At 39.0% G+C, this 26,300-nt stretch overlaps 1 protein-coding gene across 4 annotated transcripts in view; it reads left to right on the plus strand.

Moving 5' to 3' along the window:
- The window catches only part of itga3b (integrin, alpha 3b), a 122,676-nt gene that overhangs the window by 39,645 nt on the left and 56,731 nt on the right, over positions 1 to 26,300 (plus strand). For 3 of the 4 annotated variants that reach the window (XM_035406108.1, XM_035406109.1, XM_035406110.1), the window contains 11 exons: positions 8,900 to 8,982; positions 9,298 to 9,547; positions 9,684 to 9,782; positions 10,172 to 10,376; positions 10,532 to 10,725; positions 12,283 to 12,371; positions 14,671 to 14,807; positions 16,105 to 16,194; positions 17,102 to 17,169; positions 17,268 to 17,404; positions 20,550 to 20,696. In XM_035406108.1, the coding sequence (XP_035261999.1) occupies positions 8,900 to 8,982; positions 9,298 to 9,547; positions 9,684 to 9,782; positions 10,172 to 10,376; positions 10,532 to 10,725; positions 12,283 to 12,371; positions 14,671 to 14,807; positions 16,105 to 16,194; positions 17,102 to 17,169; positions 17,268 to 17,404; positions 20,550 to 20,696 (1,499 nt within the window). Of the gene's footprint in view, positions 1 to 4,643; positions 4,673 to 8,899; positions 8,983 to 9,297; positions 9,548 to 9,683; positions 9,783 to 10,171; positions 10,377 to 10,531; positions 10,726 to 12,282; positions 12,372 to 14,670; positions 14,808 to 16,104; positions 16,195 to 17,101; positions 17,170 to 17,267; positions 17,405 to 20,549; positions 20,697 to 26,300 lie in introns of all 4 variants that reach the window. The other variant, XM_035406111.1, reaches the window with a different exon arrangement.

The raw sequence follows: 26,300 nt of genomic DNA on the forward strand, positions 1-26,300 counted from the left end.
ACAATCACATGCCTTCCTTACTTTGTTGTGCAGTGTAGCTATTACATTACATTACATTACATTACATTACAGGCATTTGGCAGACGCTCTTATCCAGAGCGACGTACAACAAAGTGTATAACCATAACCAGGAACAAGTATGACGAAAACCCTAGAGAGAAGTACCGGTCCAAGTGCAGGGAACAACCGCATAGTTCAACTTGGACCCTGAAGGTTAAACTGATTAACACTAACACAACGAGAACGGCAACAACGCAGTCTATGGAAAAAATACAAGCAGTAGGTAAGACAGTTAATGCACCTAAGTCACCTACGAAACAGCTGCCTAGTTACAACCCTAAGCTTACAGTCATTTACAGGGGGGTAGGGAGGGATGGGGAGAGGTGCAGCCTGAAGAGGTGAGTCTTCAGTCGTCGCTTGAAATGGGTCAGTGTCTCAGCTGTTCTGACCTCCACGGGGAGGTCATTCCACCATTGTGGGGCCAGAACAGACAGGAGACGTGTTCTGGAAGTGCAGGTGCGAAGAGGGAGAGGTGCCAGGCGTCCTGAGGTAGCAGAACGGAGGGATCTGGCTGGCATGTAGGGTTTGAATATCTTGTGGAGGTATGCTGGGGCTGATCCCTTGACTGCCTGGTATGCTAGGACCAATGTTTTAAATTTGATGCGAATTCTATTTTCTATTCTATTCTATTCACATTATGTTTCTATTTTGGTCATTTAGCACAGTCTTTTAATGTCTTGGCTCAATTATTAATCTGAATGTTATGGATGTTCCTACAACCCACATTAATGCATGTACTGCAAGTAGTACTGGAGTTTTTTGGGTGGAATTTTTGTCTATATTATTCACATATTGCTGTCGCTTTTGAACAACTGAACTGATGCATTTACACTGTCCCGCTCGTACACACTTTATGCTTTTCAAATATCAAGGCTGTTGACAGATCAGGAAAATGTATCTCATGCCTGCAATACAGCTGAACAGCCACACGGAATAGTTTGTACGCATGATCTGGGGCGTGAGTAGAGGTACACACATTTTCAGGACAATTTATAAATATCTAAATCTCAATGTTGTCATGGATTTCGGTGTACGCCCAATTTACGATCTGTGCGTATGACAGTTCTATGCATGACGCCCTGTATCCGGGTCTTTCTCTGAGGGGCCAGACTGGTGGTACAGAGCATCTGGTTTGGTATTTTTAGATCCTGGGTGGCACGAAATTGAGGAGGTAAAAAGATTAAAAACAGTACCCATTGTGCTTGATGTAAGGTAAGCTTCTTGGATATAGGCTAGATTTGGTTAACAAATGCCCCCCCTAGCCAGTGCCTCCATTCTTCCAGGGCTAATATTAAGGCCAGCAGCTCTATACTAGAGCCCGACCGATATATCGGTTTGGCCGATATATCGGCCATTATTTGACTTTTTTGACGACATCGGGATTGGCAGTTATGCAGCCGATGCGTCCTGATTTTTAAATAAGTATAATAAACAAAAAAAAATATTGATTATTTATCTGTACTTGTCTGTTCGAATGTTGTAATTGCTATTTACTAGAATTATCCAGTAGAGGGAGCTCTAATACAAGTGTGAACTGCAGCAGCTGACGCGCTATTTGTGTAATAAGACATTTGTCACTCGTGCCTCATCCAATATTCTCCACTGCAAGACTTGTTTGCACAGATTCGATTGCCGCAATAAAGGTATGTATATTTAGTGAAAGTTTTTAATTAAATGCGTTTATACGACCACTATGTTTATCAATCCTCATTATCAAGCGAGCGAGCTAGCTAACATATTTGGTTCACTTTAGCAAGCTAGCTGGCTAGCAAGCCTTTATGAAGTGGCAGTGAGCACATAAGCAGCTTAGAATCTACATTTCCAGAGGACATCGCTGTATTCTCAAATAAATAACCAGCCAAAATAAAATGGTGATTGAATGCATCACACATTTGTTTTTTATCTGAGATAATGATATTAGCTACTATATGATGCTGTGTCAATAGCCAACGCGTTATTGCAAGTGTGTGTGTCATCTAGTCACGAGTCATCGTAGCAAGCTAACCAGACAGTAAAAACGCAGATAAAACACTTCTAACGTGGATCATTTTAAGACATGTTATCTAGCTTTGTCGTGATAACATGAGAGAAGGATTGCTGTTGGAGAAGTGAATCAACCAACAGTTAGCGCGGGTAACCTGCACGAAAGCGCATTGTAGTTTTTTTCACGTATTTCATCCAGTCAATTTAATTTCATCTAACGTTACACTTGATTCACTCATTAGCTCCACTCGATAATGTCTTACTCTTTGAGATCATGTAGTAGAAATAAAATAAGAAAATATAATTCATTTAATTTACTGAGAATATATAAGAAATAATGAGGTTGTGTCAATAGCTAATGCATTATTGCGAGCGAGTGTGTCATCTAGTCACGCAGCAGAGCGCATTGTAGTTATTTTCACCACCGAATTCTTATGGACAGGGAAGCTCGCTAAATAAAGTCTTACTCTTTGAGATCATGTAGTAGGAATAAAATAAGAAAATATAATTAATTTACTGAGAATAGATACTAAGAAATAATAATAACAAATTAACAACAATAATAATATTCATAAAAATACATGTTTGAAACTGGAAAACTGATTTTTTTTAAGTTAATTTTTTATAGATGGCTGGAAAAGAAAGGAGTAAAAGCAAGGTGTGGAGTTGTTTTGATTTCACACACTTAAAGATGGTATTAATATATATATTTAATTTAATATCATCTTTTACATTTTTTTATCTAAAAAGTTCTTTGTGTGTTTTTTTTATTTGTTTGCTTATGAGTTAAATGTTCTTAAATATAGAAACTTTAATAAAATATAAGTTTTTCAAATTGATTTGAAAATGTTGCATTTTTTGACAAAATATCGGTCAAAACATCGGTAATCGGTGGGCTAGGACTCTCCAAAATTGGGATCGGCATCGGACCCAAAAATCTGGCATCGGTTGGGCTCAACTCTATACTACCTATATCATAGTTGCTTTTGGTGGGGCTTAGTCGCTCAGAGAAAAGGGCACCGGGATTCAGTCTCTGGTTGGCTGGATTATGTTGGGACAAGACGACTGACCCTCACATCAGAGGCATCTACTACAACAATAAAATGAAGAAATGGATGAGGCAAAGTCAACACAGGAGCTGTAGTGAATCTTTGTTTTAGCTCAGGAAAGGTTGCATCCAGCTCAGGACACCAGTTAATTTTAAATCCAGATAGTAACACATCTCTGAGGGCGCCCTCTGGCGAGGCGCTGATACATCAGTGAGATGCACAGTGAATTAATAGTCACTGACCTGAAGGAAGCCCTTATAATAATGCTGTACCATATATTACATGACTGCATTCTACTAGCTGAGTGATTTCTTTGTGCACAGCTCTGCTTCAGTTTTATTTTCTAGAAACTTGCTTAGTAAATGTTTCTCTTACATGGAGTCTGCACTTTTGAGAGTTTCTTTGCTTGTCTTTGTCAAAAATTACAAAAATATAGCTAGAAATGTAACAGGCATTCTTTTTTTGCGCAACACAAGACTTTGCACAACAATAATTTAACATAAAATTTGAATTATGATATCTACGCTTCTACTTGGTCTGAAAGCTCCAAATGTGCAGTTTCGACAGGCTTTCCCTACTTGTCTCCCAGTGCTATGAGCAGGAAGCTATGCATCTAGATATATCATATGCTGTTTGTAATCGTCAATGATGATGCCACCAGCTTGAGGGGGTTAATACCCTTTTATCTCAGTGATTATCCCCCGTTTAACATATATTGTATTAGTGGAATCTCTGTTTTTAAGAGGGTTTGCTAACTTCTTTTTGACTTTGTCCCCTCCTTCGTGAAATGTACTTCTCAACCAATCCAGATAGAAATCGTAATTTTGTTGTGTTGTTGCCTTGTACAGCAGCACAATGACAATAAAGTTTCTTATCTTATCAAAAAAGAAAGCATATCCCAAATCCTTTTTTTTAAAGTTCTGTAGAATTATGTGCAACTATTTTCTTTTCTGACTGGTGTATCTGAATTTCAAATTTCACCATTTTCTCTTTACTTTCCTTTTTAATTTAGAGAAGAAGCTTATGGCCTTTCCATTTGATGCATCCCATTCTGTACTTTCAGTGTGGAATATTGTGTCAGTGTCTATATTGTCCTTTAATAAAAGCTCATTCTTCTCTGCTGTAAGAGAAAAGTATTAAAATGCCGCACTTCTCTCTGTATTTCCACTTGTAGTTCTACAACGGAATGATATTACACCAATATCGCAACTTATTACATTATCAGTAATCCTATTTTAAATATAAAAAATTTAAACGAGTTAAGACTAGTTGCCACAACTCTATGTGTCTTCTTCCCCATAATTCCTTCGTATTGCAATAACGAACTTGCCTGAGTAATAAATAGACCTATAGAATTAAAAGCAACTGGCTTACACTAGGTGGGTAGCCCAGTTACATCTGAGAAATGCTACAGGCTACTAGGAGCTATACTCTCTTATTTGTGTGATGTAAATAAACTGTGAACTATGTGAATTATGTTCTCTCCCTTTCCACCTTCGCTAATGTGTGGTGAGCTTTCTGGCGCAAAAATGGCTGTCGTGCATCACCCAGGTGGGTGCTACACATTGGTGGTGGGTGAGGTGAGTTCCCCCTGACTGTAAAGCACTTTGAGCATTCGGAAAGATGCTATATAAATGCAAGGATATTCTTATTATTATTATAACTAAAGAGGCCACCAGGAAATGCAGGAGACCGACACAATTAACTTACCAAACACAAATGTAGCCGAGGGATATCCAACAATCCTGCTACAGTTACGCATGGCATGGCATGGCATTCGGTAGAATCCATGAATTACGGCTCATAAAATTAGGACAGCCAATGACTATGAAGATAAAGAGTGTAAAATTGAAATGTAAAATCATTTTGGCTAGCTATTTTACAACCTGTTTGATCCACTATATAACATTTGCACCAATAAAGCAACAAATTCATAAGCAATTGGCCCACACTGCTAATTTTAATGTGCTGTCTTTAATAAAATAAAATAGTCTATAGCCATTATATTGTTATCATCAACCCTTCTGTCGTTTGCAAATTATTTAGTAGGTTAACTTGTGCCACTTATTTGCGAGCTAACAGTAAACACTATTTGAGTAAATTGCAAGAAAACATGCCCATGTTGGCTATTCATTTTTCCCACAGCGCGCAGGAACTGCCACTGTGGGCTATGCATGGCAAATTGTGTCACTTACTCACTCACTCAAGGACGACCTGAGAGGGACGTTTGGTGGGACGCATGCGCAGGTGGTGCTTTGTTTAGTAGGACACATGCGCAGGTGCATATCCCAAAATCACCACTTCGAACGGCACAAGATTTTTAAGCACCGCTTTATCGCAACGTTACTTTAGCTAACCTTAATATGTTCGCATTTCGCCTACTTTAGTTAACCTAGTTAGCACATATCACTGATACAGATGTATGGACACACGGATAACAACTAATAACGTTACAGAGGTGAGGACATGCCATAGCTAGCTAGCTATATAGTTAGCCAAGTTTTACTCATGACACTTTGTACAGGTGCACCGTGGGTATGGACGGTTTTGTGCTTGTTAAATCTGTGAAATGTTTCAAAAATGTCTGTCAATTGCATAATAACAGTGTCGTGGTTCCTGTAGGAATTCACATACAAAGGACAGCATGTCACATTTCTTTCGCTAGGAACTAGAATCTGAAGTTGGAATCAGTCCCTGCATGACTCTCGTTCTCGTTCACTAGGAACTGGAGTCAGTGAACGAAGAATCAGAATTCGGAATCAGTCCCTGCATGACTCTCATTCTCGCTCACTAGGAACAAATAAATATCTATGGAATGCCTATTCTATTGTTCAAGTAAGGGACAATTCTGTATTTTGCGGGATGGTTGGCAACCGTAAATCAAGCCATAAGTTGCAGTAGCCTAACCAAAACCGTGATTTAGCTTTGTCATGAAATTAGAGGGGATGTAACATTAATTCAAAATCAAAAGAATAAAATTGCTGTTTAATTTCTTTAGAATGTTGGATTTTGTAGCGCATTAATTGTAGAACTGTTAAAAGGCCGACGTGTCCTGTTATTGAAAATGAATGCACACCCTTGGACCAACCAAAAAATGAGCATTCAGCCAAGCTGTTGTATAAAAACGAATAATCGAAAATTCAAGACAATTAATCAAGAGACATCAAGAGACAAGGACACAATAGGATTGGAGTAGTGACGATCTCTGGTGGCTCTTAGGTGCTGTCATTTCTAAACGGTTCATCTGATATGTTTGAAAATACCCTCAAATTAAAGCTGACACTCTGCACTGCAACCTCATTGTCATTGTATCCTTTCAAAGAATCAGAAGTCGGAATCAGTCCCTGCATGACTCTCATTCTTGTTCACTAGGAACTAGAGTCAGTGAACAAAGGATCAGAAGTCGGAGCCAGTCATTTCGTGACACTCGTTCTCGTTCGCGGGAGTCAGGACAAGAGCTGTGAAGGAACCAGAGAACGAAGCCAGGAATGAATCCTTTTAGGCAACTGAGTCAAAACATTTGTGTCCCTGAAAGGAACTGGAATGCCCACCACTACTGCTCGCATTCACTCCACGATCTTCATTACACAGAGTCCCTCCTGGCATTATGTAGTTAGATTACTTGGGAATGGCTGGATCCATCAACACCAATGAGGGCTCATTTGAAAGGTTAAATTCTTGTTTAATTTATTCTCTGATTTGATTGGCATAAAAGTAAACCTATCACTGTTCAGATAAGCAAACATCTGCTATACAAATTACTACTGTACTGAAGAGAGGGGTGGTCAGATAAACCAGCCATGTTCTAAATGGATTATTGTCTGATTGAGTTTAAAATAATGGCTGACCTTGCTAACAGCGTTAGCTTGAATACGAGCAGGGGCATTTTGGATTACAGGCACATGCACATAGACAAAGGAGCCAGTATTGTATATTCCAAAAGTGAATGCAATGTAAGTACATTACATATTGACATTTAAAACTTTTTGAAAGCTGAAAGGGTATACAATTTTTTGATTAAAAAATGAACGAGACCAGGTAACCGTAGAAAGTACAAAAAAAAGTTTTATGATGTGGGTTACTGTGTAATAAGTGATTGGAGGCTGGGGAGCCTCCTTTTATTTTACTGCCATGTGTTGTCCTTACTGCTGCTAAGGGAATGAGGGGTGTTGTTGTTGGCCAAACGTGACGCTCCCTCTAAACTGGCCTACACGTTATTTTCCACGAGCGGGCAGTAGAATAGAGGACACCGGTGAACTTTAATACTAGGTTACTACATCTGGGGCCTCATTTACAAAACGTATTTCAGATCAACTGTGTGGCGCGTGCATAGAAAATCACTTCAAAGTAGTGATTTTTAAAATTTCAACATGACTCGATTTGACCGTGGAAACGGTCGTCGCTCTACGTCAGGTCTTCACTTGACGTATGCACGCAAGTTCATTTTATAAATGAGCCCCCTGCAGTTTCTATAGCCTAATAAGCAAATGATTAAAGCACTTTCACGTGGATGTAATTTGCCACACATCGGCATTTATTAATCATCAGGAAATGATTGTTTATAGGAAATCCCCGTTTATTTCTTAACACAGAAACTGTTCAAACGGCTAATACCTGTAGCCTAAAACAAAATTAATTACTTACTCTGTTTAGTTTGTTTAACTTCTTTCATCATCAAATTTTTTCAAAATCTTCAGAAAAGAAAGGAAACATAGCCTGCCATGGGAACATTATTTAGCCTAAATTGTTAGCTGCCCAGATCTGTTGAACGAAGTGAAAAAAGAGACTGGCTCGCGAGGCTAGCTGACCAGTAACGTTAGTTGTCAATAGAGCTGGAAGTATCACCGGAGGTTATTGGCAAGGAAAACCAGACGATCCACTTGCCCTGGGTCCAGGGCAGAACGTTTTTTGTTGACAGAGGAAGTAACGTTAGCACAGGAAATGAACTTTGCATGCATGAACATGATTCGCCGCATGAAATTACAGCCTGCATGTTAATGCATGAACATGATTCGAACTTCGAATATTTTTTGACAGCCGTAGTGCTCACTGTAGCTCAGGGCAAGAAAATTTTCACTTTTCAAACAAATGTAGTTCTTCACCGAACGCTTAGATGGTGTTAAACCGAATTCTCACCAGAAAAATGTTAATTTGGTTTATTTTTCTAATACCGTTCCTCTTTATGTTGGACTGTACTGTAATTTTGTACATACATACATTTTTCCTTGATAAACTGCATTTAGTGATGAGTATTGTAGGAATTTCTTAACAAAAATGATGGTATTGAAGATAAAGATAACAAACAAGTTTTAATAAAATGACTGGTTGGGAAGAGGTACAAGTACAGTCTTCGAAAATATTAGATCCAATACATGAGTTTAAATTGTTTTCAGAGACAAAGAGCTGTTGGTCCAGTCAATTATATTAATTTAATCGCCATATGCAAAACTTCCAATTATAGCTCATTTGAGGTTAGAGAGTCCATTTCAAGACAGAAATAGTTCATCATAGTTATAATCGGGCCAGTTAAACAGAAGTCATTTATTCCCTTAATGCACTTGATTACTGCAGCTGGTGTCTATGCCCTCTTACATTCCAACCAATACACTGTATGTGGTGAAACAGCATAGAATTAGATACATTGGCTATTGAATGTTAACATACAGCACTTAGTGAACTGTATCAAGTCATTAAATTTTATATAATTGCTTTTTTAATGCTTTATGTAAGTCATATTTTAAGGTATGACATGATCCTATAGTATGCAAGTTGGGGAGTGGTCTTATGACACATTCTTCCCCTCTCAGCGGATCCCAATGAAATGGTGGAAGGGATGTGGCTGGGAGTCAGTGTGGCAAGCCAGAGGCAGCAACAAGGGGGACGTGTGCTGGTAGGTTTTGCCACATTTTCCTGTGCATGGACTGATGTTGTTTTCGGTTGACATAATTAACACAGAAGAGCTCACTGACTCTCCATTGATATAGCTAGTTATTCATAGAGGAATTGCCTAGTGCACATTTTGTATTTTTCTTGTTGTATTGTAACAGTGCTGGCAAGCACAAAATATCTTTATGTATTCAATTCAATAGCTTTATGATATTATTCCAGTGCAGAAAGAAGGTTTTGAAAGTGTTGAAGGATGAATGAAGTGAATAGGGTAAAGAAAATACATTTTTCTCCATTTTGTCCTTTCGTTCTCGTCCAGGCTTGTGGACATCGCTATGTGAAGGTGATCAGAGGGGGTGCAGAGGAGCAATGGCGGATGATTGGAAAGTGCTATGTGCGGGGCAATGCCCTGACCTATGACTTCACTGATGATTGGCAAGAATACAACTATGAGGCCTGCAACCCAAACTTTGACATGGAGCTGGAGGGAATGTGCAACATGGGCATGTCAGCAGGCATAACTGAAACAGACATCTACATTGGTTCCCCAGGCAGCTTTGTATGGCAAGGTATGAGCCATTGTTGGCTTTTATGTCAGAGTATACCTCATGTCATTTATACCTAATTTGCACCATTTTACTTTGTGATCATTGTGATTGTTCCTGAACATCTGTGATGACTTTCACGTCTGTCACCTTATTTTAGGCAATGTTCACGTCACATGGCGGGATCCCACTCCTGGGAATTCCTGGGACTCCAACGTTAAAGACTTTGGCCAGCTGAGCAAGCGCTACAGCTACATGGGTATGGTGTCCATGCTACAGGCAGATTTCTGCACTGTGCCACACTAGCACTCCCTGATGCCAGAGGAAATTGATAATGTTGCAATACAAAAGACACTACAATTGATATGGATATAATTTTTGTTCATACTCTTTAAGTTTCTATGGTTATTATGTAAACACTTTTAGACGTATTTTAGAGTGCTGTGTAGTTTTATGTTTCGATAGTTGTGTTGCAGTGGGTGATGCATGTTCTGTTGAGTGTGTTACCCTGAGTAGCATATGACCCAGTGAGTGTTACAGTGAGCAAAAGATTTAAAAATGAGTGGGTTTTGGTGGCAAATGAATGACATGTTACAGTGTTACAGTGTATGATTGGTTAAATTGAACCACGTATGTGATATGTTGCAGGTTACTCTGTCTTAGAGGAGAAGAAGTTGTTGAGTAGGCATGAGTACACAGTGGTGACAGGGTCTCCTCGGGATGAGGCCAAAGGATCTGTCACATTAGGACTGAAAGCGGATACTGAACTGCAGGTCGTCATCACCATTCCTGGGCAACAGGTGGGCTCCTACTTTGGGAGTAGCCTTGCTGTCACCGATCTCAACAATGATGAGTATGTCACCGTCAGCTTGACTATTTCCCACTCTTGCATTAGATCTGTCTCAGTAGACCATTCACAGTGGTAAAACTGAATTATATGTACATGTGTACTGTGTGCGTGTGTGTGTGTGTGTGTGCATTCATGTGATCACATGGGGTATTTTGCAGCTGGAATGACCTGATTGTGGGGGCCCCATTCTACTTTGACCGCAAGAAGGAGGAGGGTGGGGCAGTCTACTTGTTCATGAATGAGAACGGGGCATTTCAGAAAACTGCCACCATGGTGCTGACAGGTTTCAGGGCTTCAGCTTTTGGCCTGGCAGTGGCAGCCATCGGTGACATCAACCAAGACGGATTCCAAGGTAAACATCACTGCGGTTCCACATTCAACTTTTCACTAAGGGAGCTTCTGGGGAAAGACTCTGAACATATCTGTAAGGCCTTTCCTACTAGAAATCCAGGTTCAGGCTGCAGTCAAATGAAATTTCATTTTTTACTTTATCCAGAAGGCTCCTTATTGTATCTGTAAGTCACATCCTACCTCACACATACTTATAAAATGCTTGTACACACATGCTGTACTGGAATACACACATATGACATTTTTGCAATCGCTACTGTGAATCACTGACAAACATTTGAAAGACAAGTATACAGTGCCCTCCAAAATAAAAATAAGAATATAATATAAGAATATACAATAAGAATAAGAATATAGCTAATGCTCTGCATTGCTTGTATAAAAATGGGAAAATTAAATTATTTTATGCTTATACAATTGCTCAGAGGAAATGCTATTTAACAAGTAACCATTTTTTGTTTTCCAAAATGAAAGATGCTGAAATTACTGTACTGTTTTCAATACTTTGTGCACCCTCCTTTTACAAAGATGAAACAACTGAGTCAAATTTTATAGAATTGATGAGAATGGTGAAGATAATATAAGGATTTTGACCATTTCTCAATACGAAATATTTCAAGGTCCTTTAGTGAAATTGTGGACTGCCGTCCAGGAGTCAGAAAGTAAAAGTACTGCCATTTGTCTCTTCCATCCCTGAACTCAACCAGCTGTTTTTGCAAAATAAATCTACCTCCTGGCTGAAGACTTATGCTAATTTGCAAATTCAGGTGATTGGAACAAAATACTGGGGTGGACTTTGGGAAAACAGTAATCATGTAGTCAGCCATATCTCTTGATTGATTTTGAGGTCAGGGTCATTGTCTTGTAGAAAAATCCATTCCTTGATATGACATCTTTGGATAACACTGGAACTTTGATTAGAACCAGGTTTTATGATCAGATAATCATAATATTTTTTATGAAAATATTTTTCAGTATGAAAATTGCCATAACATGGCAACCATAAGTCAATTACTGAAGCTAGACAAATTTGTTTATCTCATCAGAGGCAATGTTTCAGAATTAGCCTACAAATGTTCCATGTGGATGAGCGCAAATATTCCGTATGTGTGAATATTTTGGATATGTGTGTGTGCTTCATAAGCAAGTAGTAATATGTACAAGCATGTTTTGTGTCTTCGTTGTAAAATATTAATTCCATAGTCATGACTCACACCATTGTCTATTAGTAGAGCTGACTGGACCCCAGCTATTTAATCACCAATGATTTCCTGCCTCTCCCCTGGAGGAAACTGTTGTAGTTCACTGACAGAATGCTGTTGTGAGTGTTAGCGATGCATCCATCATATAGCACCCACACCATTATATTTGCCACCTAATTTTGAATAAACAAGGCTTGTGGAAGTGGGAAGAGGTCATGTTGCTCATTTATGTTACTATTGTTTTTTGTTTCATTGAGATGCTGTCTCCATGTTAATGGTGGGAAGTTACTGATTTATGGTTCACACCAAACCAGTTTCAATTTGTCCCTGATACCCATTTCCTCTCTAACCTGCAGACTTTGCAGTAGGAGCTCCATTTCATGGCACTGGGAAGGTTTTCATCTGGGTGGGTGGCAAGAAGGGCATCTCCCAAGAGGCCAGTCAGGTAACAGCTCTCACTTCGGTCATTTTATTGTACATTATCCCTCACCAGAGGTTGGAGATTTGAATCTGGGTTCATGTGCTTATTGTATGTGTACCCCTTAGTTATGTATCCAGCATTACTTAACCCCTTTGCACACAAATGACAAATCTGGCCAATCCTTTCCCATTTAGGGGGTACCCTATTTAAAGCTTTAACTCATGACATGGCTTAAAAATGGCTTAAATGCAGAAAGACATTTGTATGATTTAAAATACTACATTAATAATAACATATTAGTTTATATTCATAGTTTAGGAATAAATAAAGTGCCATACATGCAATTGTCTAGGCAAAAAAGCAAAAATGAATTAGCTCTTTTTTAGTTTGCAATGAAATACTAAGAGATCCCATATATTAGACAGGTTAAACTATACATGTCCTGGATCAAAAACTTGACCACAAGTGGGTAAATTATAAGGGTGGATATGTAGAACTACTGAAGATCTATAAAGAAAAAAGTAAGCAGTGTTCCCAGTGTCTCCACATTTATCCAAAAAGGTCTAAGTAATGCATTGCTGTAAATCATAACATAATCATGTATTTCACTACAGATCAACTGTTTTGCATCATTTTCAAGTGGGAATTACAAGCTCTCTGTCAGTACAGTGGTCTAAAATATCTAGGGGTCCAGAAACACATCCAAAATCGCTCCAAATGTGATTTAAAAATAATGCAAAAGCATTATCACACAATGTGGTACAGTACCTAAATGTGTAATCATTAACTCTGTATGTTTTTCTGTACTCTACTGTATCTAATGTTTCCTTGTATGTGGATGGGACGACGTTAAAACAATATTCAGCCGTTCACCACTTTTTGGCAAAGTTCCAGCTTACATCACATCCGGTGCATGTGCACAAACCCTGCTGAAGCTACTGACGGAAGCTTACATTACAGTGTGAAATATCCTCATTATAAAATTCCACTAACCTATTTGAAGACACTCAATTTCAAAAATAACGTTCATAACCTAAATATTTTGAACAGTAACACTTACATATCAATGAAAAGTGTGAACCTGTGTTCTTACCTGTGTTCAGACAGAGACAGAGAATCAATGTTCCTCTCATGACTTACTCCAGAAAACTATGTCAGCTAGATCCATCAAGAAACATATGGCTTAGCTATGCTCAGAAATCCTCAATAATAATAATATCTTGCAAAATAAGATTAAACTGATCGATATCATTTTGCCTGGTGCACAGAGTGAATGCATAAGGCGGAGATGATGATTCACAATTTTTGGTTATGCAGGTTTACAAAACGCTATTCAAAAAGTTAAATTAGACATGTTATACATTGTTAGAAAGCTTATACTTTCACCTATTTGATAAATTAATTGTTAATCAAGTCAGATTGTAATACAAAGGGCGACAACACCATAAACTGTCTGCGTGGTATTACGTGCAGCTATTTTGGAAGGTACCCAGGCATCACAAATGAGTGTGCATTTCACAAACGGATTGTCCAAGGCAATATATGAGATGTCTCGAAAGGGACATCTCTATGCGTAAAACCAATGGTAATGTTGTATATTTATTCCATATTTAGTCCCAGATATTGACAGTAGAATGGCATGGTATAATTTTAGAAAAATGTGTCTTTATCTTTGTCTTTAACTTGTTTATTTCGTTATTCAGTGAGCAGGGTCTTCACTGATGTTTTGGCATATCTTAGGGCTATTGTTGAGTTTATCTTGTTGCTATGATGGAATACAATTTTTAGTGGTGAAAGAATATTTTTATGAATGCCCAGATAGACACTATTGTCCAGTGTGTCATGGGGTGGAGGGTTTGCAGATGAGACTGCAGGGAGTGGGTGCGTGTTAAATGAATGACCAGCGCGACAATGGTGGTGCTGCGAAGCTCCATATTCAGCATAGTTGTTCTGTATCATCTACTAATGAAAATAGAACACAGAGTTTTCGTTTTTAACTCATAGTTTGGTTGCATTGAGCAATCTAGGCACGCCGGCGTGAAGACCACTGGGGTCAAAGGGGTTAAATTACTTAAATTAATTAAATGATAATGTAACCTGGTCAGTGAGCTGTGGGGGGTGAAGCACTTTGACAGTCAATGATGATGCGAGCCAGTTTTTGTATTCATTTATAATAAATATGCAGTGATATCAGCAATTGAGATGGCCCAACTATTATACTATTGTAAAATGTGATGCTCATAACAGAATTAAAGGACAAAATTAATTTTTAAAAAAGGTTATTACTCTACTTCTATTTTACAAGCCCTTTTTGTCTTGGCAGGTGATTGAAGGGAAGGAGGTGGGTGATGGCCAGTTCCAGACATTTGGCTACTCTATCAACGGTGGCATGGACATGGATGAGAACAGCTACCCTGATGTCTTGGTGGGCTCCCTGGATGACCGCATCGCTCTGCTGAGGTGGGGAGTGTTGGGAACTGTTTCTTATTTCTACACTACATTTTATGGTTGTCTTGGAAAATCTGAAACACCTGTCCTGCTCTTGTAAATCTCTGCCTATCACTGATCCTCTGTACCAGCTCAATTTAAGCATACCAGTCTTGATCCATGGCAGGTTTCCAGCTAGTTCAGTAGATTTACATGTACATTGATGTTTATTATTATACAGTAAGTGCAGACCTTTGCAGGGGCAATTAGTGAGGATGTCAGCAAGCCAAACAAGCAAATATTTTTAAATGATTCTTGTGGAAAAAACAAAAAAACATGCCCAAATTGGCTTGCTTTCCCCTTTGGCCAAATACCAGGTTTTCAGTGGGCAGGGTTAAGTGGGTGTTGGCTACGTAACAAAAGCCTTAAGTCCAGTGAAATCTTTTCGACATGTGATATGTAAATTATGCACTTTCCACTTTTGCGTGGGTAAGGCAAACTAAGCTGAAAATGCCTAAGCATTGCCCCTTCTCTGGATGTGGAGAAAGCAATACACTTCATAAAATAAAGAGACCTACAAGAAATGGGTTTTATCTCTGGAGCCCACCGGCACTGCAATATTGCAATAACTTGTACAGATAGTATTTGCAGTGCCCAATTTTGCCTGGAACTTTTTGCAGAACACGGTGGATCAGTAAGTAGTCCTACCGTTAGCTGGCAACAAGTAAATATCTTTCAAGTATAGACATGTGGCAGCAAATACTTTCTTCATTCGAATGTAATGTCTGTAGTTTGAGACTGCTATAGAGTTTAATGTTAGTGTAAAGTAGCTAGGTGTACAATGTTATTACTCATTGAATTATCTTCAGGTTTAACTATACGATGGTAAAGCTTAGTTTATGTTGCTTTCTTTCATTTTGTCTGTAAGGTTTCTGCATTGGACAATCTGCTCTAACAAGCTCTAACCTACTGTAGCTAGCAATGAGGCATGGCTTATACATGACCTGACTTATGGATATGAATGTTAATGAGCGCAGGATACACGCCCAACCAGTCCTTGTCTGCTGAACAGGTTACAATAATCTAATAGTGTTTATTACAATTTAATGGTTATAATTGGGTTAAAAACGTGAAAGAAATATTAAGAAGACAATAAATTGTCATTTCTGGGGAATATAACCACAATTTGAATCCAGTTGCCTGATTGTACAGGTATTTTACTGAGAGTGCTGAAGAGCACTGTGTGCTGTATCAGCACAATTAGACGCCACAGTATGCTTTGTATATGCTTCCCTTTTAACCTTTGCCTTTATGGTCTCCCTATTACTAGGGCACGTCCAGTTATTCACCTCTCCAAAAACTTCACTGTGCTTCCCAAGATAGTGGACCCCAACCACTGCACCCCTGGTGAGAAGGCCTGGTAAGAAGCCCTATTTTTTTATAAGAAATTTCTGGCAACTCTGCTTCTTGTACTATTATGCCCTGGAGTTATTTAACTTGTTGATGCAAACCCCTAGTGGCCATGACGCCGGCATCATGAGATTGTTCAACTCAGATGTTCAGTGCTCCTGCAACCAAATGAGTTTAAAACCCAAACTTTGTGTTCTAGCTTTATTACTAGATGATTCAGGACAACTATGCCGAAGACAGAGTTTGTAATCGCCACCGTTTTCGTGGTTTTTTTATTGTGCGCTCCAATAAACAAACAAACAAAACACACACAACAGGAGAAGGGAATAGATGATATGCAGCTCTTGTGTGTATCTCATTCCAGAGTCCCATTCTCATTGCAGGCAGAACAGATAAAGTGTTACTAATTACTGTAATTGCATACAGCTGCAGTTGCAGGCCAGCAAAACCACTGCATCTCCGCCTGCAGATGGCACCCTAACCAAAACTACACCTCCACAGTGATTTTCTTAATAATGTAGGAGTTACAGTGTATGCTGCAAAGAAAAATTACAAGCCATTTATATTTATGATATGCTGTTTGAATATAAGAGTGAAGCATATGGCACTGTTTCAGTGTGACAGAATTGTTTATTTGTTTAATATTGGCAAATAATACTTTCTTTAAAATCCTTAATCATTCCTTGTCCAATTAAATGTATTGTTTTAGTGCAGAAAATTAAAGGTTGGGGTTGTGTTTGCAATGGTCATAGAATGGGATTACAAATAAGCAGTACTATGGCTGTTGGATGGGCCATCTTGTCAAGATATTGGTCTAGAGCACAGATTTGCTTGAATTTAATTTTTGTAAAGTTTTTATTTTTTGCAGCTCAAGCAAAATCTCTCATTTTCAAATGTTTCACTGCTGTGCTTTACAGTGTGACTGTCAAGGTGTGCTTCTCATACACCCTCAGCACAGGCAACAAGGACTATAAGAAGAACATCAGTAAGTGGCTATCCATTTTTTATAATAAACATATTTTTACCACTTATGTTTTTCCATTGGTTGACTCTTCACTCTACTCTTGTACCTCCTCAATTTAGCTGTGAAGTATACTGTGGAGGCTGATCGGAATCAACGCAGCGCACGTGTTCGTTTCATCAACAATAAGCATGACATCTACACAGGCTTCCTGTCTATGCCCTCTACCATGTGCCAAGCCTTGGACCTCAGCCTGATGGTATGAGCCCACCCTTACTTTTTATACTGATTCACATTGCAGCCTGACTCTTTAACCCATGATTGTTCAGATAATATAAAACTGATAGATCGACAGATATTAGACTGACATTCTGACCCTGTTGGGCCTGTTGGTCCTTTCCATGAATGCTGATGAAAACAAAATTTGATTTTAAAACATTTTCATATAGTTGAGGCCAAAGGTTTAGATACACCTAGGTTAAAGACATTCAAACTCAATTTTTCTCAACTCCACACATTTTATGTTACCATACATTTCCTGTGTTAAGTCAGTTAGGGTATCTGCTTTATTTCTATAAGAGGTCATTTTAAAATAATAGCGATGAGACAGATTTATTTCAGCTTTCATGTACTATATCATTTTATGTATATATTTTCAGTGGGTCAAAAGTGTACATGCACTTTGTTAGTATTTGGTGGCATTGCCTGTTAATTGCTTAACTTAAATCAAACACTTGGGGTAGCCTTCCACAAGCTTCTCACAATACTTTGGCGGAATTTTTGCCCATTCCTACTGACGGAATTGGTATAACTCAGTCAGGTTTATGGGCCTCCTTGCTCAGACACGCTTTTTCAGTTAAGTCGATTTGGGTTGGGATTCAGTTCAGGGCTTTGTGATGGCCACTCTAGTACTTTCACTTTGTTGTCTTTAAGCCATTTTGGAGGTAGACTTAGGATCATTGTCCTGCTGGAAGACCCAGTTGTGAACAGGTTTTAACTTTCTAGCTGATGTCTTGAGGTGTTTCTTCAGTATTTTTAGATAATCCTCGATGCCATCTATTTTCTGAAGTGCACCGGTCCCTTTTACAGCAAAACACTCCGACACGATGCCGCCACCCCCATGCTTCACAGTTGGGCTGGTGTTCTTAGGATTGAAAGCCTCACCCTTTTTCCTCTGTAAATAGCGCTGATCATTATGGCCAAACAGTTAAATTTTTGTTTCATCTGACCAGAGAACACTCCTCCAAAAGGCTAGGTCTTCATCCTGGTTATCACCTGCAAACTTCATTCTGGCTTTTTAATGCCAGTCTTCGAGTAGGGGTTTCTTCCTTGCGTGACAGCCTTTCAAGGCCGTGGTGATATAGGATTTTCTTAATGGTGGATGTAGATACCTTGGTTGCCTCAAATTCATTCACCAGTTCCTTTCTTGTTGTTTTGGGGTTCAGTTGAACCTTTCGGACCAAAGTTTGCTCAGCCCTGATAGTTAATTTGTGCCTCCTTCCTGAACAATGCAGTGTCTGTGTAGTCCCAAGATTTTTATTTTTGCATACAGTTATTTGTACAGATGCTTGTGGTACCTTCTGTTGTTTGGAAATTGTCCACTTTTTTTTCGTGAGGTCTTGGCTGAGTTGCTTGGGTTTTCCCATGGTATCAAGGGCAGTGGCTGTATAGGTAGGCGGTTAAATACAGCCACAGGTGCCAGTTAACTCCTAATTATGACAGTTGGGCAACAGAAGCTTCTAAAAAGTCATTACATCAATTTCTGGAATCTTCCAGACTGTTTAAGCCTGGTGCACACTAGAGGATTTTCAAATCGTAATCCCGATTTTAAAAACGTGGGAGACCACAGACAGACAGATTTAACCGATTTTTAATATTTTAATCGTAAGAACGCACACACCAGATGATTCAGTCCAGACGCAGGACCACACACTTGGCATTTATACTAAACGATTTCAGAGTGGCGATTCCAGGGACTTTTTTTATTTCTGCAAGCTGATTCCCCATCTCCATGGAGACCACAACGTTACAATAATTACATATATACATAATACAATAATATTGATACTTTTGTTGCTACGTGCAGTTGCCTAACCGCATCGAGTATAAAACAATATCGTCCGCAGAGAACTTCTTCGGTTTCGGCAAGCCAAAATTAATTCGGTTGGTGACGCTTCCCGGTCAGCTCGCTCTCATTGGCTGTTGCTGGTTTCTGCTCAATATTCCATTACATTACATTACATTACAGGCATTTGGCAGACGCTCTTATCCAGAGCGACGTACAACAAAGTGTATAACCATAACCAGGAACAAGTATGACGAAACCCCTAGAGAGAAGTACTGGTCCAAGTACAGGGAACAACCGCATAGTTCAACTTGGACCCTGATGGTTAAACTGATTAACACTAACAACGAGAACGGCAACAACGCAATCTATGGAAAAATAAAAATAAATAAAAATACAAGTAGTCGTTTAGACAGTTGATGCGCCTAAGTCACCTATGAAACAGCTGCCTAGTTACAACCCTAAGTTTAGTCATTTACAGGGGGGAAGGGAGGGATGGGGAGAGGTGCAGCCTGAAGAGGTGGGTCTTCAGTCGTCGTTTGAAATGGGTCACAGTCTCAGCTGTTCTGAACTCCACAGGGAGGTCATTCCACCATCGTGGGGCCAGAACAGACAGGAGACGTGTTCTGGAAGTGCAGGTGCGAAGAGGGGGAGGTGCTAGGCGTCCTGAGGTAGCAGAACGGAGGGATCTGGCTGGCACGTAGGGCTGTTCCTTTCACACTATAGGATTTCGAATCGTAAATATCAAACATGTTTGATATTTACGATTCGAGATTGGGGAGACTCCGATCCAGTCTGTAACATTAAGATTATGTCTGTAAACCCCTCACACTACAGGATCATTTGGTCAGATAATCGGTTAGATTAACCTTGGATCGGGAACGCCCCCGCGATTATCAGGAAGAGCGAATCGGGCACAAAATCGGCCCAATTATCCTCTAGTGTGGGGCCAGCATTAAAGAGACAGTCAAGTTGGTGTATGTAAACTTTTGACCCACTGGAATTCTGATATTGTGAATTAAAGCTGAAATAAATCTGTCTCTAATCGATTGTTTTAAAATTACCCCTGATGTGAACAAAGTAGATGCCCTAATTGACTTGCCAAAGGATATTTATGGTAACACGAAATGTGCAGAGTTGTGAATAACTGAGTTTGAATATCTTTAGCGTAGGTGTATGCAACTTTTGGCCTCAATTGTATATGCTAACACTTTCTAAATTAACTCATATTATGAAAATGTCAGTCCAAAGCTGCAGATTGTATTCCTTTTGTGAGGAACAGGTATGAGTTATTGGTGGGAGGTTGTAAGAGGTATATTTTTGTGTTTTCTTTCCACAGGACCCCATCCATGACAAACTGGAACCTGTGGTGTTTTCTCTGAATGTGTCTCTGTATGAGCAGAAGGCCAAGGCACGGCGAAACCTGCAGAACCTGGACGCCTTCCCAATGCTGAGTGGGGCACAGAGCCTCAGTGAGAGAGCAGAGGTATGGTACACTTCCCGCAGTCCAGCATTAAACCATCCAGTGCTTTACCAGCACAAATGTAACAATTTTCCATAATGGATGGATGTTCACCCTTTGGTGTCATTATACTCAACAGTTTTAATATGAGCCTAAACTTTTGTTATATTGCTTCTTTCAGTGAAATGGTGTTGCATGCTGACAGCAGACTTTATACTGTGTCTTCAGGAAGTACACTTTAATTCCTGTGCACAAGCCCCCTAGTGTCCTGAGATTGTTCAACTCAGACATTCATTTCTTGTGCAACCAAAGTATGAGTGGAAATAACAAACTCTGTGGAAAAGCTTTATTAATAGATAATACACAAGAACTATGGTGTCACCATTGTCGCATATATCATCCATTTAACAAGCACCCACTCCCTGCAGATTCATTTGCAACTATACCCCTCAGACAATAGTGTCTATCTGGGAGTTCATTAAGATATTCTTTCATCGCCAAACATTCATGTTACGTCATGTCATATCAAGATACAGTCAACAATAGCCCGAAGGCATGCCCACACACTTGTGAAAAACACTGCTCACTGAATTGCAAAATAAACAAGGTATTTTTGTAGAATTATGCTACATCAGCCTACTATCAATATCTGCAACTAAATATGGAATAAATATACCATCTTACCATTGGTTTTACACAAAAAAGATGCCCCTTTCAAGATTAAGTGGTCATTTATTGTCTTGAACTATCCTTTTCAGAAATAAACACGCAAATAGAGTGTGAGGTAGGCATTTACGTCCGCCACTTTCTCTCAACAGCGTTATAACTTGTTTCAGTTTGTTCTAGTTTCATTGATTTATCAGTAGAGGACAGTATAAGCACAGTGTGATGCATGTTTCATTTGAAATTTATAAGGATTGAGAGCCCTGCACTACAGCTTTAATTATTGCTTTAGCACAAAAAGCTGAGTAAATCTGGCACTCTGTTTTTAGAAATTCAGTTTGCATGCATTCAGTTTCAAAACAAGTACAGAACATCCAAGTTACTCAGGAAAAGGATTAGAATTTGGGTGTAATCAATTCTGTCTGTAGCCAGTCATCATCAATGTCTGTGAAAGATGAATGAAGATTCCAGTCGATAACTTGTAGCGTGAGCCACCTGTAGCAGACACACATACAGTATGTCTGTCTAACTCTAATGTTAGCAAACAAGGCATAAATGGTGAGTGCAGTCAGTTGTATTATCGATCCATTTGTCATGCACTTTTGTATCTAGTCAGGCAGATTTTATTGTCTATCTGTCAATTCCTAGAATGATATATGTTTAAATTATATAATGAGTAAGCCCAAATATACCATTCTAAATACAAGTTAGCCAGCTCACTAACCAGACCCACATTCAGTAGATTGTTAGAAAACCGCTAGCTATCTAGTTCTGCTATGATAATGTATGTATTCTGGCTAGATAATTCACTTATTTTCTTAAAGCCCAATTAGACGCAGGCATCTAAAAATAGCATTTTCGTAAATTATTGCTTTCATCAGTCACTGATTCAAGATGGCCTCTTTGCACTTTGATGCAAAAACCCCTGTCTTGGTCGGTAAAACCACTAGAGCTGAAAAAAGAAATAACAAGGCATTCCCCTTCCCCAAAGGAGGGCTGAAACTGACACCCTAGATTGACTATTATGGTATTTTATAATCCAATAACTGAATAACTGTCCGCAACAAGTCAAACAACTGCTAATACTACAGTGATTGTATTGATATTGCTAAAATCCCCCTCTGATCTCTAAGCAATCAATCTACTCTTTGTATATAGGCTAGCAAAAGTCATTATTCATTATGCATGATTTCCATTGAACTGAAAGCATTTTCATGAGCATTTGAAAGCGACCATTTCTATGCATGTAAATAGAACATAAGACATGAAAAATGCAGTTTTTCTAAAAAGCAGGCATGTGAAGTATGTCTTTATAGTCTAAAACTGTTTTTTTAAGTAGGTTAAAATTAGTTTCCTCTTGATTTTATAACTAAAACAAGATTTATTCCTCAAATAGAATCCTAACTTTGTCCGCAGATTTTTTTTTTTTTTAATTATCTATATGCAATTTAAAACTAAGCTTATCATCAAACCAGATCCCAAGGTATTTATAGCCAGATACCTTTTCAATGCATTTACCATCTAGAGTGGTGATTTTCATTTCATCTATGGACTGAGAATGAGACCTTGAAAACAGTAGACACTTAGTATTGCCTGCATTAAGTACCAGCTGTAGATCAAAAAGAGCTGACTGAATATAATTAAAAGCATTCTGAAGTATTTGAAAGGCTTGGGCATGGCATGGCAATAAATAATTGCATCATTAGCCTATAAGTGGATATTACAATTTGAGTTGATTAAAGCATGTGAAATATTATTAATATAAATTGTAAATAACACAGGGCCCAGGGTGGAGCCTTGGGGGGTAAAGATGATTTTTGGCCATCAACAGATACACATTGGATTCTATTAGAAACGTAATTTGTAAACCAATTTACTGTTGCATACCCAAAACTAACATTCCTTAATTTATCAATTAAGATGGAATTGGCAACTGTATCAAAAGCCTTAGAAAGGTCAATAAAACGGGCAACAAAGTGTTTTTTTTTTTTATTGTCAAGCACTTTGACTATGTCATTAATTACTATAGAGGCTGCAGTAATTGTACTGTGACCAGACCTAAAACTAGACTGCACATTACTAAGTATACTGTTGTCAAGTAGGAACTGCTTGATCAGAGTATTAACCAGAGATTCTAAAATTTTGGAAAGAAAAGGGAGTTTTGAAATGGGTTGTTAACTATTCAGCTCAGACGGGTCACCACTTTTAAACAAGGGGAGCACATATGCTGCCTTCCAGCCATTGGGAAGAGTGTGAGTCAAGAGTCAGATTAATAATATGAATGAGGGGATCAGCAGTAAGAGGTGCAGCGAGCTTCAGAAGCCTTGGCACTAACAGATCAGGACCGGCTGTTTTTTTAGGATCTATATTTCTTAATGCTTCAAGAACATGAGCAGAAGAAATAGGACTAAAGGCTCAGTTACAACTGAAGGTGGTGAAACTTCAGGCCTAGTAAATCCTGATGACCCCATATTTTGATTGTTGAAAATATGACCCGCAGATATAAAGTGTTTCTTAAAAAGACAGTGACGACGAACAAACAATATCGTCCTTGTTAGTTGCTGGCTGAGTATCCAACATAATTTTCTGAGGAAGAGAAGAGGAGGCGTTTGTAGCAGCTAATGATTTTACGGTCTTCACACACTATTTGCGGGATGGTTGGCAACCCTAAATGAAACCAGGAACTAAAACCGTGATTCAACGTTGCCAACAATTGCGAAATTGGACACTGAAAAAGGGAGGGGACGTAACAACAATTAAAATTCGAACGAATAATGTTGCTATTTTAACTGCGTCACCTCTATCCAGAAAGTAATCCGTTACCATATTAATCCATTCGTTCTTGTTGCTGGCACTAACTAAATTCAGCTCGGCAATTTGGAGGAGAGCTTTAGCCACATTACCAGCATTGTCACTCATGATAGAATCTCCCGAGACACTCATAATCACTTGTAAAAAACGTTGACTAGATTTGTAAACAACACAGGGTATTTCCTGACTACTTATGCAGGAATGTCATGCGGAATGGTCATTAATATGGATGTTCCGCCCATTGTCCTGCCCCCTCGCAACAAGCAGACAGAGTGAGAGATAGAGAGGAAGAGAGTTTAATTATTTAAATTTTTCTTATGTTTACCGATCAAATATGAGTTTGATATTAAGGTATTAGAAAGTATACATGTTTAAGAAGTCATTTCTGCAAAAAAAGTGAATTTTGGTGAAAAAATGTTTTTCAATTAAAACGCGATTTTATGGAGAATCACCTCATGTGACTTACGCCTGGGTTCAGTGGCTCCTGTCACATATATCCTGCACGTACACCTTGGTAACAGTAGATACCACTACAGTTGAGGCCAAAAGTTTACATACACCTAGGCTAAAGACATTCAAACTCAATTTTGCACAACTCCACACATTTCATGTTACCATAGATTTCCTGTGTTAAGTCAATTAGGGTATCTACTTTATTTCCATAAGAGGTCATTTAAAAATAATAGCTAAAACAGATTTATTTCAGCTTTTATGTACTCTATCAGATTTTCAGTGGGTCAAAAGTTTACATACACTTTTGTTAGTATTTGGTGGCAATTGGTGGCATGGCCTTTTAATTGCTTAACTTGAATCAAACTCTTGGGGTAGTCTTCCACAAGCTTCTCACAATACTTTGCCAGAATCTTTGACCATTCCTGCTGACAGAACTGGTGTAACTCAGTCAGGTTTTTGGGCCTCCTTGCTTGGACATGCTTTTTCGGTTCAGTCAACAAATTTTCTATTGGATTCAGGTCAGGGCTTTGTTGATGGCCACTGCAATACTTTCACTTTGTTGTCTTTAAGCCATTTTCATTTTGTTACAACTTTGGAGGTATGCTTAGGATCATTTTCCTGCTGGAAGACCCAGTTGCGACCAAGTTTTAACTTTAGCTGATGTCTTGAGGTGTTGCTTCAGTATTTCTAGATAATCCTCCTTCTTCATGATGTCATCTATTTTTTGAAGTGCACCAGTCCCTTTTCCAGCAAAACACCCCCACAACATGATGCCGCCACCCCCATGCTTCACAGTTGGGATGATGTTCTTCGGGTTAAAAGCCTCATCCCTTTTCCTCCATAAATAGCTGATCATTATGGCCAAACAGTTCAATTTTTGTTTCATCTGACCAGAGAACACTCCTCCAAAAGGCTAGGTCTTCATCCTGGAGATCACCTGCAAACTTCATTCTGGATTTTTAATGCCAGTTTTAGAGTAGGGGCTTATTCCTTGCGTACCTTGGTATCTGTTGCCTCCAATTCCTTCTCCAGTTCCTTTCTTGCTGTTTTGGAGTTCAGTTGAACCTTTCGGACCAAAGTTCGTTCAGCCCTGATATTTAATTTATGCCTCCTTCCTGAACAATGCAGTGTGTGTAGTCCCAAGATTTTTATATTTGACTACAATTATTTGTACAGATGCTCGTGGTACCTTCAGTTGTTTGTAAATTGGTCCTAAGGAGGAACCGGACTTGTGGAGGTCCACAGTTTTTTTTTCATGAGGTCTTGGCTGAGTTGCTTGGATTTTCCCATGGTATCAAGGGCAAAAAGGCAGTTGCTCTAAAGGTAGGCAGTTAAATACAGCCACAGGTGCCAATTAACTCACAGTTAACTCCTAATTATGACAATTGACCGACAGAAGCTTCTAAAAAGTCATTACATCAATTTCTGGAATCTTCCAGACTGTTTAAAGAGACAGTCAACTTGGTGTATGTAAACGTTTGACCCACTGGAATTCTGATTTAGTGAATTCAAGCTGGGGGCGACAAAGCTCAAAGGGTAAAAGCAGTTGTCTGGCAGTCGGAGGGTTGCCAGTTCGATCCCCCGCCCTGGGCGTGTCAAAGTGTCCCTGAGCAAGACACCTAACCCCTAATTGCTCCCAACGAGCTGATTGGTACCTTGCATGGCAGCCTTTCACCATTGGTGTGTGAGTGTGTGAGTGTG

Source organism: Anguilla anguilla, chromosome 2 (genome assembly GCF_013347855.1).
Source record: "Anguilla anguilla isolate fAngAng1 chromosome 2, fAngAng1.pri, whole genome shotgun sequence".
NCBI classification, from domain to species: Eukaryota; Metazoa; Chordata; class Actinopteri; order Anguilliformes; family Anguillidae; genus Anguilla; species Anguilla anguilla.